The 16,470-nt window shown below is 28.4% G+C and overlaps 2 protein-coding genes across 2 annotated transcripts; both read left to right on the top strand.

Annotated features, from left to right (window-relative positions):
* The first annotated feature begins 7,724 nt into the window (after window positions 1–7,724).
* LOC127256671 (pentatricopeptide repeat-containing protein At2g35030, mitochondrial) lies at window positions 7,725–9,792 on the top strand. The gene has a single exon (XM_051282795.1). The coding sequence runs from the start codon at window positions 7,791–7,793 to the stop codon at window positions 9,747–9,749; it is 1,959 nt and encodes a 652-aa protein (XP_051138752.1). The 5' UTR covers window positions 7,725–7,790; the 3' UTR covers window positions 9,750–9,792.
* Window positions 9,793–11,862: 2,070 nt separating this feature from the next.
* On the top strand, window positions 11,863–13,440 carry LOC127256664 (uncharacterized protein At3g28850). Its single transcript, XM_051282785.1, has one exon. The coding sequence runs from the start codon at window positions 11,991–11,993 to the stop codon at window positions 13,128–13,130; it is 1,140 nt and encodes a 379-aa protein (XP_051138742.1). The 5' UTR covers window positions 11,863–11,990; the 3' UTR covers window positions 13,131–13,440.
* The last annotated feature ends 3,030 nt before the right edge of the window (window positions 13,441–16,470 follow it).

Below are 16,470 nucleotides of genomic sequence, written 5' to 3'. Positions count from 1 at the left end.
AGAGTTTTGTGGGGGAGAGAGAAAGAGAAACGTTTTAATTGAAATTTGAATTCTGAATAAATGAAAGAGCGGGAAAAAGATTTGGGCTTTATTTTAAGATAAAAAGACTTTTGGGTGTTTTTATCAATTTACTTTTTTTCTTTAAAAATATTAAAAATATTTAATTTTAATTTTTTAATATAAATAAAAAATTATGTTGATAATATAAAAATAGTACTCCTTCCATTCGCAAGAAGGTTTGTTATTCACTTTTTTTTTATGTGTTGATCTTTAAATATTAATTATGATATAAAAAAAACAAAAATATGTTTATTAGTCACTTATAATACATATACAACGATATTTGTCGAGTAATTTATTTAAAAATAAAGATATTTTTAATGTTAAATACAATGACGCAAAAACCAAATGACAACCGGGACAGTAAAAAAATATTTTATATTGAATGTTGATTTTTGTTAAAAAAATAAAATATATATTAAAAGTTGTATGGTAAAAAAAAAGTAGGTAAATACACTATAAAAAACAAACAATAAAACGAACAGTGCATCCGTATAGACATATCACACAGGTATTTTTGTTTGGATTTTGGATTTTTGATGCGATTGTTTTTAATATCATATCAACATTTTGTCTTTTATTATATTAATATAAGACACGTGTCGATAGGATGATGATATGGGCTGGTCTCGTGACCAAATTATAGGAGTACTATATTTCTCTCATGTAATATGATGCGAATAGGGTTTATGTAAAATATAATTAATAAATAATTAAAAAAATGTATTAGTAGAAATAATTATGTATAGTAAAATAATTGCATATTAAAATTAAAATGACTAAATAGTTTAATTAAAATTTTGAAAAAAATATAAAATTTAGAATGTGTATAATTATATTTGGAAAAAAAAAATAAATTATGTGAAACGGACAAAAATAAAAAATATGAACACATTATGTGGAACTAACGAAGTATTTAAAATCAAAACCCCCGGTAAAAAAGTTAACAATTTTGGTTTAATTAAAAAATAATAATAATAATTAATTTTGATCATATCGGTAAAAATGACTAACAACAATGCTCACGTGAATGTAGCGAATCCGATATGTTATCCTACATGAACTAAACACGCTCATGTATTTAGTACAGATTAGATGACAGACCATTAATTTTTCTAACAGTAGAATAAAAATTGAATATATATATATATATATATTTTTATAACGATATCAAAATTGATGATATTTTTTTGGGAAAAAAAATCAAAATTTGTTCCAATATAATTGAATTTTATTAATTTTGGTTCAAATATAAAAAACTCATTAATTTGAATTTCATTAAAAAAAAACTAACGAAAATTATTAACGTAGATATAACGGGGTTGACGTGGCAGCTGACCTGGAAACTATACGGCTATATACAATTATACATGACTGTGTTATCATACGATCGTGTATAATTCAGTATACAATTATACAAGGTCATGTGTCGTGTACCTTTCTATTTTGGTTTAACTTTTTTTGTTTTTCTTTGTTTTTAAATATTTTAAATTAATAATAGTTGATATAGTTAAAATAGGAAAAAATCAACAGTAATATTAATATAATTAAAATGTATCAATTTTAATTCAAATACTCCATCCGTCCCGGCGCAAGGTTGTCATTTACTTTTTGCACATAGATTTTTTAGTATTAGTATCATAACGAGTTGTAGTGAAAAAGACAAAAATATCCATATTAGTACTGTGTAATATAGTGTAAATTGGAAGGGTATTTAGTACAAATAGATAGTACAATTATTTAATTAGGAAATAGTAACCTTGTTTTGGAACACGTTTCAATTGGATGGAGGAAATATAAAATTTATAGAGTATATTCTTTTAGAAGATTTTGAGTAAAATTATAACTATTTACCAAAAAAATTCTTCTTAAAAATATTCAATTACGCAACTATTTTTTATTTTTGTATATATTATACTTCATTTGTCTCATTAAAAGATTGTAATTTTTCATTTTCATCTATCCAAATAAGGTTACTATTTCCTAATTCAGTAGTTGTAAGACATATCTAAAATAATAAATACTTTTTCAACTTACATTATATTACACAAATATTACTCCCTTATTCTCATAACAAAGTATCCATTTTTTCATTTTAGTTTCTACGTAACAAAGTATTTATTTCTTTTTCAGTGACTGTACTATCTACCTAACTTTATAAATACCCTTACAACTTACAATATATTACACAAATGTCATTACTTTTATATCACATATAATTATTTTAGTCATTTATACTTTATTCATACTATATCTCAATATAATACTAATATTTTTTTAAAATTACATAAAAAAAAAAAAAATAAATATTTACTTACGGCACAGAAGAAGAAGGAGTATCGATGAACTAACAATCTTCAAACAAACAAACTTTAAAAAAAACCAACACAAAATCCTCCTATCATGGAACCTTCACAAATATAGAGGAACCAAAATCCCTAATCACCTCACTTGTTCGCCGCCACGGGTTCTCCGGATAAGGATTTCTGTCTGACCTGATCCAGAAGATCTCGGAGATGGTAAGAAATCGGATTATCTGATTTCTCAGGATTTTGTCCGATTCAATTCCATCAGTTCCGGCACTCAATCAAGTGACCTTCAAATGTCTATCTGAATTTCCCGGACAATCAATCGTTCGCCGGCGTTAAACAATCGACGCCGATTGAAGAAATTTCGGTCGGTGGTAGGTCTAAGGAGAGAAGGATTAGGGCAGAGTACCGGCTAAGGTGTTCGACGAAATGTCCAGGTGAATAGCTAATTAATTCCTTCTTAATTTGACGTTTTGTTATTATATATATATATCGTTCGCCGGCGTCGAATCAATCGGCGGTAGGTCTAAGGAGAAGGATTAGGGCAGAGAACCGGCAAGGTGTTCGACGAAATGTCCAGGTGAAAGCTAATTAATTTGTTGTTGTTGTAATGGCGATGAGGTTGAGGAGGATGATGTGGGCGGTGAGGATGATATGGATGGGGTTGAGTGGGTGGGTGGTTTCTTGCTTGACAGTGGCTGATGAGATTGCAGGGTCGTTGAGGAGTGGGGATGTGGGGACATTGTTGCATGGTGAATAGAGATGGAGATTGATGATGGTTTGATACATTATTTGGGGATTTCTTGGAATGTTTGTTTGATCTTTTCTTTAGTGTTCATAGATTTAAGTGTTTCAAAGTGTGTTTGTTGTTAAATATAGAGATTTGTGATGGAGTTAGGTCATTTCCAACCCATCAACTCTATCTATTCAGTTTTGCTACAGTAATTTTACTCCCACCATAACTCCATTTTTCCTTATTATTCTTCAAATATTCAATTTTTCTATTATTTTAAACAACTTTTTATTTTTATAATTTTAAATAATTTTTTTAAAAAATCAAAAAAAATCAAAATTAAATTTGAAAGTCAAATTTATAATTTTAAAAATAAAAAATAAAAAAACACCATAAATAGCGAACAACCCCAAAAAAAGTGTTGCACTCTAGCAAACACCAAAAATGGTGTATGAATTGACGCCCCATTGGAGGGAGACAGCGCCAAATATGGGGATGCAACGTCAATTTTGACATTGCATTGGAGATGGTTTTATAGAGAATAGTGTGTGGAATGTTTGAATTATTCGAATTTTATTTTTATTTTATGTATATATATATATATTTGACATGAAAATTCATAGCCATTATTAGTTGAATGTGTGCTATGGGAAATTCCAGGCTGAATTTAATGTTTGAATTATTTGATTTTTACTTTATGTATACATAGGTTTGTTTGTTTATGGTTTGAAATTGATTTGAATTTTTGTTTAAATAGTATTTTGATGTGTTTTTGTGAGAGAAAATAGTATATTTTTATTGAAAAATACGTCATGTGGTAAAAGAACAACCAGTGTGTTGTCAGTTTTTTTATTGAATGACATGTATTTGTTGAGTAATATTTTTTGGGATGGATTTTTTTTTTTTTTTTTTCTTGAAAGAAATGCAACTAGATCTTTGAGAGTATTCAATTTTGGAAATCGATTGTTAGCCCTTGTTTGCTTGGTTTTGTTTGTTGATTGATTATGTGATTAGAATGGTGGATTAATTGAGTGAGAGTGATGTGTGTTTTGATTCTTGATTGGAATTGTTTGATTTGTTTTTGGATTCATAGTATATTTGTTTCATATTTATAATTTTAGGTGCTTTTTATTACGCGTGAAATTTTGTAAAGTAATATCATTATGGTTATATTACTTATCTAATAAACATCCAAAATAATGTGTACGACACACAAATAACAACTTGTTTGACATGTACTAAAGATAGAAATTATAATTTCTAAATCAATTTGGCCTAAATCCGAAAGTTCGGCATTAACATTATAGGACAAAATGTAATAAATCAATGGACAAACAATTTTATCTCGAGCATAGTTTGAAAAAGTTAAAGCCAGAGGACAGTAACTTAACCTCGCGGAGTATTTATAATGTACTAATTTGATTTTCAGGCACCGAAGACGGTGAGTACTCACCTTTAGAGTCTGTTTGAATTCATCGCATAAACCACATGATTCCAATACTATAAAAACTGATGATAAATGAAAATAATAAAGGATTTTATACATATATTGGTAAATTAATTTTAAGTGATTTAACTTAGATTTATTTAGTTGAATACCTTTTTTATTATCTTCAAGAACAGATATAATTATTCACTATTTATTACTTTTTTCAAGAACCGGTTACTTTCAACAAATTTTTTTTAAAAAAATAATTAAATATTCTTCAAAAAATTTTAAAATTATAAAATTAACAGAAATTATCTCATATATATGTTGATTTATTCGAATAATTTCAACTTTTAAAATAGTAAATTATATGTTTCAATATATTAAAATTTATATAGATTAAAATTTAAAATTTTAATATAATATTATATAAAAATATTATTAGATAGTAAAAATATATAGAAATATGTATAAATAAATAAATCATTTTTATATATTATGTAATAAAAATATATAAATAAATAAACTAGCATGAATTCTATAAAATAGTAAATGTAATGTGTTGAAGGTGATTGCTAGTGATAAAGAAAGTAATTTAAATGTTGAGTTGAATATGATGTGAATAAGAGAGATAAAATAAATAATGAAGTAAAAGTAACTTTTGTAACGAAAGCTCTAATACTCCATAACATAATTGAAAAAAATATTTGTAGGGTGTGTTTGTTTGAAGGATTTCGGTGGATTTCCACTATTCATTCAATTTTTTCCCTCCAAAAATATCAAATCAAACACCTATTTTTCATTTTTTATATTATACTAAAAATCAATTTTACATTCAAAACATCACATCAAACCCTATTTATATCACATCATACAACTATTCAAATTCAAAATTTTTACTATTCAAATCCCAACTCAAAATCCAAACCCCCAAACAAACACACCCGTAGTGTCTTGTGGATTGAATAATTACTAAATATGAAAAATAACTCTTGTAAATAAATAATAAAAGATAGAAAATGTATTTTTTTTCGGGCCGAATGAGTATTTTAATACTCCATCCGTCTTATTACAATAGTCTTATTTATCATTTTTGTCAGTCCCAAAATAATAATTTTATTTTCATAAATAACAATATCACTATAAAATTATCATTACTTTTTTATTATTAGTACACAATTGTCACTACTTTTACATTAATACACTCACAAGGGCAAAAAGGTCTTTACTTATATTTTTTTATCAAATATCGTGTCCAACACAACAAATACTATACTTCTGAGACGGAGGCAGTATAAAATAAAAGTAGTACTCCTTTCGTCCCACATACCATGTCTGTTACACTGTAGACACGGTATTTTAGGAAGAGTGTAATTAGTAGATAATTAAGAATATATTAGTGAAAATATTTATCCTATAATATAAATAATTATAAATTAAGATTAAAATAACTAATTAGTTTAATTAAAATTAAAAAAATAAACTAAAAAATTTAAAATGATATTAAAGTGTGTAATTATTTTTCAAAAAATAAAAGTGACATTAAATATAGGACGGACAGAAACGGTAACTGGACATGGTATCTGAGACGGAAGGAGTATTTATTTGAATTTAAAACTGACACCAATTCACCAAACCCCCTGTTTGTTTACATGCACACTTTCAAAGTTTTTATTTTATTACTCCCTCCGTCTTAAACATTTTGCAACATTTTTTTTTGGTATGTTTTAAACACCCTGCAACATTTCTAAAATAGAAAATAATTAATTATATTTAATCTCCACCCCACACTTTATCCCTCACATCATCTAAATAAAAAAATAAAATATATATTTCTCTCTTCATCACATTACCTAATTTCTAAATTATCATATTTAATACTACTCACTTAGAAACTCTTGCCAAAAGCAAATGTCGCACCTTATTTGGGACGGAGAGAGTACTATTTTGAGTATTTTTCCTCTAATAAAATACTTTATTCCGCCATTAGTAAAAATTTTTATTTGATGTTTTTAGATAAACTAGTACTGTATTATAAATATATAAGGTAATAAAATAGTGTAATATTTATTTTACTATTAATATTAAAGTAAAAGTAAAAAAAAATTAATTGATAATTATTTTTTAAAAAAAATAAAAAATTTTGACCGGTACAAACTAAAATGGTAAAATAACTCTTAGAAATAATATTATGTATAAAAAATTGAATTGTCAAAGATTTATTTATTCGATATTTGATTTTTAATATAATTACATATAATTAAAAAACTTTAAATATTTTAAAAAATTCTATCAATAAAATACTATTATTTTATAGTAATTATTATTTTTTCATATAAATATAAATATAAATACATAAAAATATATTTATATATAATTATTATAAATTAACTTTATAAAAAATACTCCATTTTGATGTATAAAAATATATTTATTAATTAAATAGAATGATATAAATAATAGATTTTAATTGACTTGTGTGACTGTATTTGAAATAAAATTTGAATTAATTTTTTTATTTCAATAATATTTTAATATAATACTCCCTCCGTGCAGTTAAATTGTTTTATTTAGTTTAAATACGAAATTTTAGATATTATGTGATTAGTAAATAATTAATAATGTATTAGTAAAAATAATTATAATTATAAATTAAACTAACTAAATAATTTAATTTAAAAAAATTATAAATTATAAATTTTAAAATGTGATTAAAATGTATAATTATATTTTAAAAAATAAAATGACAAATTACGACCAAAATAAAAATATAAAACAAATGAAGTAGGAGAGAGAGGGAGTATTATATATACCTTTATTAAATATTTACACTTTAAGTTTGAAATAACAATAAAACAATATAATTAATTACTTCTCTGTTCTGTCTAATTTGTTCTTATTTTTTATTTTAGTTGGTCCACATAATTTATTAATTTTTTTAAAAAAATATAATTATACAATTTAATAATATTTTAAATTTAATTTTTTAAATTTTAATTAAATTATTTAGTTATTTTAATTTTAATATATAATTATTTTTAAAAATATATTTTTTAATTCTTTAATAATTATACTTAAAAAGTAATATTTAAAAAGTAAAAAAAAAATATTATCATATGAAACAGAGAAAAATAATATTTAAAAAATAAAAAAATTGAAACATAACTTAAATTAAGCCAAACTCTCAGATGATCTCAAATCGAAGAATCACAATAGCAGGAAGATCAGCTGAGCAAAACCAGAGAATTCCATTACAGTGATGCTGAATTCAAGTAAGGCATCAAGAACTCTCATAAACGCTCTCAGTTTCATCACAGAAACAGCGCCTTTATGTGTCATGTGCTTCTCCGAGCTCCATGATCATCATCATCCTCCATCCAAACAATTGTTCCATTCGAATTCCCTAGCCAAGAGAAATTCAGAGTTTTCAATTCCCAAGGAAGATCACTCATCGAACAAAGACGTAGTCAGGGCGAATTGGAAGGTCACGAAGCTATGCCAAGAGGGTAGGATTTCAGAGGCACATAAGCTGTTCGACGAAATGCCTGAACGAGATGTGATCACTTGGACAGCTTTGATTTCGGGTTATATTAATTTGGATATGCTTAAAGAGGGTAGAAATTTGTTCGATCGTAGCGATGCTTTGAAAAATGTGGTTACTTGGACAGTTTTGATATCCGGCTACTTGAAATCGAATCGAATATTCGAGGCGGAGAAGCTGTTCGACGAAATGCCGGTGAAGAATGTGGTGGCTTGGAACACGATGATCGAAGGGTATGCAAAGATAGGAAGGATCGAGGAGGCATTGGCGTTGTTCGATGCGATGGAAGATAGAAACGTCGTTTCTTGGAATATAGCGATGACGGGGTTGATCGATAGCGGAAGAATCGAGGATGCGAGGTGGTTTTTCGATCGGATGCCAACGAGGGACGTGGTTTCGTGGAATATAATGTTGTCGGGGTTGGCACGGAACGGGAGGATCGACGAAGCTAGATTTGTGTTCGAAAGAATGCCGGATCGTAATGTGGTGGCGTGGAATGCGATGGTGACAGGATACGCGCGAAACGCGAGGTTGCGTGAAGCGTACAGTTTGTTCGAGGCGATCCCGGATAAGAACGTGATGTCATGGAACGCGATGATTACAGGTTTTATTCAAAACGGCGAGATCGAAGAGGCGAGGAGATTGTTCCGTGATATGCCGAGGAAGAACATCGTTTCTTGGACGACGATGATAACTGGGTGTCTCCGACACGGCGCGACGGAGGAAGCGTTGAACGTTTTTGTTTCTATGGGAAGGGACGGGAGGGTGAGACCAAACGACGCGACTTTCGTGAGCGTTTTGGGCGCATGTAGCGAATTAGCGTTTCTTCGCGGGGGCGCGCAAATACACCAAATGATAATTAAGTCGAATTATCGCGAAAACGAGCGTGTGACCTCCGCGTTGATGAACATGTACTCGAAATGCGGAGAATTAGCCACGGTGAAGAAAATGTTTGACGACAACGGATTAAGGCGCAATACGGATTTGGTCGTGTGGAACACGATGATCGCCGCGTACGCTCACCACGGGCGCGGGGAAGACGCGATTTCTATTTTCGGAAAAATGCGACGTATGGGCTTTAATCCGGACGCCGTATCCTATAAAGAATTGTTGTCGGCGTGTAGCCACGCCGGGTTGGTCGAAGAAGGGCTAAATTACTTTAACGCCCTTATAAACGACGAATCCGTCGAATTAAAAGATGATCATTACACTTGCGTCGTGGATCTCTATAGTCGAGCGGGTAGGTTAAAAGAGGCGTTCGATCTTCTCGAACGGAGCGAGTTGGATGCCTCGGCGCACGCGTGGGGTGCGTTGCTATCGGGATGTAACGTTCACAGCGACGCCGAGGTCAGGAAATTGGCGGTGAAAAAGCTTATGAAGGTAAAAATGGAGAGTTCTGGCGCGTTTGCGAATTTGTCGAATATGTATGCGAGAGACGGGAAGTGGGGGGAGGCGGAGGGCGTGAGGTCGAGAATGTATGATCGAGGACTTAAGAAACAACCCGGGTGTAGTTGGATCGACGTCGGGAATAAGTTTCACGTGTTCTTCGTTGGAGACGGATTGAATAGTGAAATCGACAATGTACGATCGTTGCTTTTGGATCTTCATGAGGAGATGAAGATCGGGTTCTTGTTGTTCTTCGATGTTTCAGAGGAAGTGAGATTTGAATGTATATAAATATGCAACAAAAATTTGATCGTTGATTTTTCATCGACTAAGATTGATGAATTTTTTCATATTATAATGAAAATTAATTAAATTGTATTTCAGTGAGACCATTTTTATTTTTTCCCTAAATATATTGATATACTTACTTTGTTACGAAAGGTTATATTGCACAATAGTTTTTTTACCGGAAGAAGGGAATATATATATTTTTTTAAGAAAATCACAGATTTGTTTGATTTGTATTTAAAATTATATTTGTTACTATTCAATATATGCAGAATAAATTTCATTATTTTTTACTCTTTTGTCTCAAAATGAAATATTCATTTGTTTTTTTTTATAGTTTTAGAAATATTAATATTATATTGAGATATAGTAGGAATAAAGTAGAAATGACTAAATAATATATGTGATATAAAGGTAATGACATTTGAGTAATATATTGTAATTTGCAATGATATTTGTAATGTTAAGTAGATAGTACATTTACTTAAAAAAAGAAATATATATGTGACAGATTAAAATGAAAAAATAGATATTTTGTTATGGGACGGAGAAAGTATTATTTTTAATTTTGTGTGTATTTTTTTATAAAAAATATATAATATATTTTTTAAAAAATATTAATATATTATATATTTATTATTTTTATATTATATAGATAACATTTTATACCTTATATAAAAAAAAATCTTAAAACTAAAACACAAAATAAACAAACCCTTTGAAAATTAAATAATAGGTAATGTGATTATTTAAATAAAAAAATATATACTCCATCGGTCTCAAACATCGTACAACATTTGTGTTTAGCACGATAATTTATGTGGAAGGTATTAAGTATGATAATTTGAGATAATTTGGATATTAAATGAAGTGATCGAAGAAAAAAATGATTATTTATTTTTTTATTTGAGTGATGTGATGTGATAAAGTAAAATATATATTAATATATGTATATAAATATTATTAATTATTTTAAAATTTAAAAATATTGTAGTGAGTTTGAAAAAAAAAAAATTGTACGATGTTTGAGACGAATGATGTATTACATATTAAATTAGTAATATATATATATATATATTCCAAATAGAGTATTATTTAGATTAGAGTAGAATGTCTGTAAAAACATATACCAGCCCCGTTAGTGTCATTTGTGTAAATACTCCTATCTGATAAAATAATGAGTACAAATAAAAAATATTATATCTGTTTTTAAAAGTTTTATTTATTTTTTTACATATTAATATTTAAATATTAATTATTATATAAAATATAATACAAATTAATAAAAAATATTAAAAAAATATTTTAATTAGTATTTTGTAATACTAATAAAATAATATTTATATAAAAAAATAAAATTATACAAATATATAAAGATATTTTTAACGTACAATTACGCAAAAAGTCCGAGCACACGCTTTTGATAAATAAATAACATAGTAAAATAAACACATTTTTACAAAAATAAATATCATATACATAATAAAAAAACAAAAAGTTTTTGTGTCTTTCTTTTTTATTCGATTCAATAAGTTTTTGATTGAATTTAATATTAAAATAATATTCTCTGCCCTTTTTATTTATCTTTTTGTTTGTTTTTTTTTAAAAAATTTTAAAAATATTAATATTATATTAAAATATAATATGAATAAAATAAAAAAAATTAAAATAATATTATTAATATTGTGTGATATAAATATTATTAATATTTATGTATTATAAATTACAAGAATATTTAGAATATTAGTAAAAAAATAAATGAATACAACCCATCAAAATAGAAAAAATTGATAGATGTTTAGGAACGAGTAAAAAATATATATGATATTTAAAAAATTTATAATTTCAATGATAAAATTCGAAGATTCTAGAGAAAATTTAAAAACAACACAGCCATAATATTACAATAATAATATAATAATAATAATTACAAAAATAATCTTCCATTTTAATGCGGGAAGAGAGCAGTACCCCAGAAGCCCCAAAACCAGAATCAATCCACACCGTCGATTGTAAAACCCCAGACCACCAACGGTCGAGATCCATCAAATGCTACCAATACAAAATCCCTCAGTCGTCTTCCTCCTCTGACCTGCATTATATCTTCCACCTTCAACACACCCCACTGCATTAACTCCATTGACACCCACCTTCCACCAATCCCCTCCGCCATTGTTGCAGTGCCAAGAAAACCTCAATAATTGCATTTCTTCGCTCACTCCGAACCTCCAATTCCACTCCCCAATGGGCTGCTCCGCTTCTCGCCCAGCCAATTTTATCCCCAATTCCCAAAACCCTAACCCTAACCCTAATCCCACCCCCAATTCGTCTTCCTCATTCCCCAATTCCCAATTGCAGTCGCCGTTCCGATCATTCTCCGATCCTTCCTCGACGCCGGCTTCTAGAACCCTCTCCTTACCCACCCCCCTAGTGCACCACCCCCCCCTGCGGAAAGGCGATTCCAACCACTTCGTCTCCCTCACTTCCACCACCTACGGCTCCCTGCCCGCGGAGGAGCCGCCGGCAGCTCTCGCCTCTGCTAAACCGTACGATCCCCTTAATCCGACGGCTCAGATTAAGCCGCCGCCGCCGGACTCCGCCCCTTCCGACGATCCTTTATCCCCTGATTCAGTTATCAACACATGGGAGCTCATGGAAGGCCTTGATGATGATGGCAATGGCGTTGAGGATCTGTTCAGTTTTGATTATGGCGTTGAATCATCGAAAAAGTTCGACGATTATCCGGTTTCGAATTCGAATTCGAAGCCGTTATGGCGGCATTTGTCGGAAGAATCATTGCTCGCGAAAATGGATCGAAACGTGGTTTCAAGCTATCGAAAAGCATTGTTGTCGAGGCGGCCTCGAGAGAGGCTTAAAGACTTGTTGACGCCGCAGTCGCCGGAGTCGGATATCGTCGAGTCCGGCGGCGGCAGCGAGGATAGAATTATTGTGTATTATACGAGCTTGAGAGGCATTCGAAAGACGTATGAGGATTGTTGCATGGCGCGGTCGATAATTAGGGGTTTTCTAGTGCGCGTCGACGAGAGGGACATTTCGATGGATCGATCGTATAGGACGGAATTAGAGGAGGCTTTGAAGGGTAGAGAGGCGATCTTGCCGCAAGTGTTTATTCGGGGGAAGCGTATCGGAGGGGCGGAGGAGATTAAGCGACTAAACGAGACGGGGGAGTTGGCGAAATTGTTGGAAGGGTTTCCGATTACGGATTCGGGTCGAATTTGCACGGTTTGCGGGGATGCGAGGTTTGTCCCGTGCAAGAATTGTAGCGGGAGTAGGAAGGTTTACGACGACGGGAATGGGGAGTTGAGGCGATGTCCGGAGTGTAATGAAAATGGATTGATTCGATGCTCGGGTTGTTGCCATTAAGTCAGTATATCGATGTCTGCATGTGTTGTGTAGATTATTATCATGTATTATTAATTAGGGTCGGGTTTGTAGAAAAATGATTAACTTGGTGGCAAGAATTGTCGTGGAGGAACTTAGCGCAATGCGCAACGAGAATGGATTGATTCGATGCTCGGGTTGTTGCCCTTGAGTCAGTTATATTGATGGTTGCACGTGCTATGTGGACTATTGTCATGTATTATTTTTTGGGCTCTGGTTTGTCGAAAAAATGATTATTCTTGCTAGCAAGAATCGCCGTGAAGGAAATTAGCGCGATGCGCTTTTTGTGTTATCGTGTTGAATTTGAACGGGTTGCGCTTTCGCCTTGGTTTTACGGCGTTATATTGTATTGGCCGACGGACTCGACCAACGGTTATATATACATATTTATTTACCCACACGCGCACATATTCACGCAGTTAAGCGGATGGAACCTCACTATAAGGGTGTCAATTTGTATTTTTGAGTTGTATTAGTGTCGGAGTGAGCCAAGGGTATAACAAAAAACACTTTCAATTCGAGCCCAATCCAAAACCCTAAAGAATAGGATACAATTTTTTCTGAATAGGTTTAAATGAAACAGACTTGAAAATGTAATTTAGTATTTTAGTCATTTAAAAATATATATTATTTTGATTTTAACTTAATATAAATATTATAAATTGAAATAAACAATAATTTCAGGTCAATCCGAAATTTGAGCTAATTTTTTTATTTCGAATTATCAAGTTAACCCAAAATCTGATCCGAACATGACACCATTCTTTTCTTTTCATATGGGATTCGATTTTTCATATTATGTTTAATTTTGACACTTCTAGCTAACTAGGTCAAATCAATCCATTCTGCACAATAATATCACATATTTGATAGCATGTAAGAGCAATTGCAATGGTTTTGATATAAACAGCTTTTTTGTCAGATTAGAAGCTTTATTTTAGGACATTTCAAAAAATACAATGCAATGACTTATATTTTGATTGAAAAAAAAATGAAAAAAATTGATCATGCTTGGTGCATGAAGCCCAATTCAGGCTATGCATTTACTTTTCTTCTCTCAATCTCTCTCATTTTCCTTTTTTTCTCTCTCCACATTCTTACTTTCTCTTCTCCTCTTTACTTTCTCTCTCATCGTTGTGTCTTTTTTTTTTTTTTTCTCAAATAGAATTGTTGCTCAATTTCTCTCTCTTTACCTATAAAAATATAGAATATTACTTGGACAAGTAAGCTAACGAAGCTTTTTTTTCTCTATACCATTGCAGTTGCTCTAAGGGCGTCTGTATCCAAGAAATCTACTCTTGTTTTCTCCGCCACTTCAGCAATTTTTTTTTCTTTTATATTCATATCAAAAGTTTTTATTCATAAAAAATTATAAATTATTTTTTTTATTCATATTATTAAATTATTTATTTTAAAAATAATTTAAATAATAACAAAATATTAATATATACAAATACAATTCAAATAAAATACATTAATTGAAATACATGGCAGAATGAAGATAAGCAACGTGCAGAAGTGATGATTTTATTTTTTTAATAAAAGCTATTTGCGGATGATTTAACTATACAATATGCAACACATATATGTTATTATTTCAAATAGAATAATATATTGATTTCAGTACAATAATTATATTTATGAGTCACAATAATATATATATTACATAATATATATTTTTATATAATATAATATTGAGTGTATTGTATCTAATAGGACATAGTTGTACATGATAATAATTTATAAAACACATGTTATAATTGAATTTAACACATACATGATTTATATTAATATAATACTTTTTTTGTCCTATAAATATAGTCTTAATTGGATTTGATACGAGATTTAAGAAATATTGATATTATATTGGTAGTGAGTAAAAAATATGGATAAAAAACTTTTTTGTTCTTGTGAATATATTAGTGTAAAAAATAGTTACAATTGTGTAATAAAAATGAAAAAGTAGGGGTAGTTTTACGGTGATATGATTATTTATGGAAATAAAACTATTGTTTTTGAACGAACAAAAATAGTAAACAAGAGTATTGTATTGGGACATAGAGTATAATATAATATATAAATTGAAAATATACAGTACTCCCTCCATCATACAAATGTGTGCTTATTTGACCGGACACGAGTTTTAATAAAAATGAATAATAATTGTTACTTTTTCTTTTTATAGTAAAAAAAGTATAAAATTATAATAATTTTTTACTTCAAAAAAACAAATATATTTTTCAATAACAACTCAAAAACAAATGAGCATAAATTTTAACGTGGAAGGAAGTAATTGTTAAAGTATATGTCACAATTATTTTTAAGATTTATTTATTTATATATATATACCACAATATATAATATATAATATATAAATTAATAGTACATGCTAATGACATATACAACAAAGATATTTCAATAATAAATGTGTGGTTGTATCAATATTGGGTGTATTTATTTTGTATTATTGAGTGAATTTATTTTTATTTTTATGTTAAATACGATAATTTATATCACTAATATAAAAATAACATTTTATGTTAAATTACTAATTTTTTTTAACTAATAAAACATATATTATATTAATGTTTATTTATAATAGTATAATTTTTTAATAATTAGATGCTATCAATTCAATTAATTAGTTTGACTAGCAATTATTTGTTTGTATTAAAGTATTTGGTAAAAAACTATTTGATAATTAAAGATATTGATGTGTTATTTTTTAAAATATTTAATTTTTGTTCATTTTGATTTAAAATTTATTAGAATTTTTGTTATTAATTATTAAAAATCATAAAAAAATTATAAAATTTTTATTTTTATATTTTAGATGAAATTGTGTAAAATATAAAATAATAAATTATATATATTTATTATAAATTATTATTTATTAAATTTTAATGTATATTCATATAATAAAAAATATGTAAATAAATTAATAATATTTATCTTTTATATTTAATTTAAATTTAAATAAATTTATATATTTCACAATTAAAATGATTTATACGATGTAATTAATAGTAATAGTTATTATTTTAAATTTACAAACATAATTTATAATGTAATAAATTAAAGATACTAAAAATTATTAATAAATATTGCAATAAAAATATATTTATATATAATAAATAAATAATTTTAAAAATAAATAAATAATAAATAAATTAAGGTGGAAAAAATCTTCTAGGTTATTAGCTTTTAAGAAAAAAAAGGGATCTTTTAAAAAGCTAATTTTAAATTAGTTTTGTATTTTAGGTAATGTAGATTAACAAGTTATTAATAATAAATTATGATATTATTTTATTATTTTTATATG

The sequence above is a fragment of the Andrographis paniculata genome, unplaced genomic scaffold (genome assembly GCF_009805555.1).
Source record: "Andrographis paniculata isolate CXL003 unplaced genomic scaffold, ASM980555v1 Contig56END, whole genome shotgun sequence".
NCBI lineage: Eukaryota > Viridiplantae > Streptophyta > Magnoliopsida > Lamiales > Acanthaceae > Andrographis > Andrographis paniculata.
Note: the sequence above shows the minus strand (reverse complement) of the source record. Positions and strands in the feature narration are given on the sequence as shown.

What these genes read in the sequence shown, in the direction of transcription:
- LOC127256664 (XM_051282785.1), top strand. Translation starts at nt 11,991, where the DNA reads ATGGGCTGCTCCGCTTCTCGCCCAGCCAATTTTATCCCCAATTCCCAA.
- LOC127256671 (XM_051282795.1), top strand. Translation starts at nt 7,791, where the DNA reads ATGCTGAATTCAAGTAAGGCATCAAGAACTCTCATAAACGCTCTCAGT.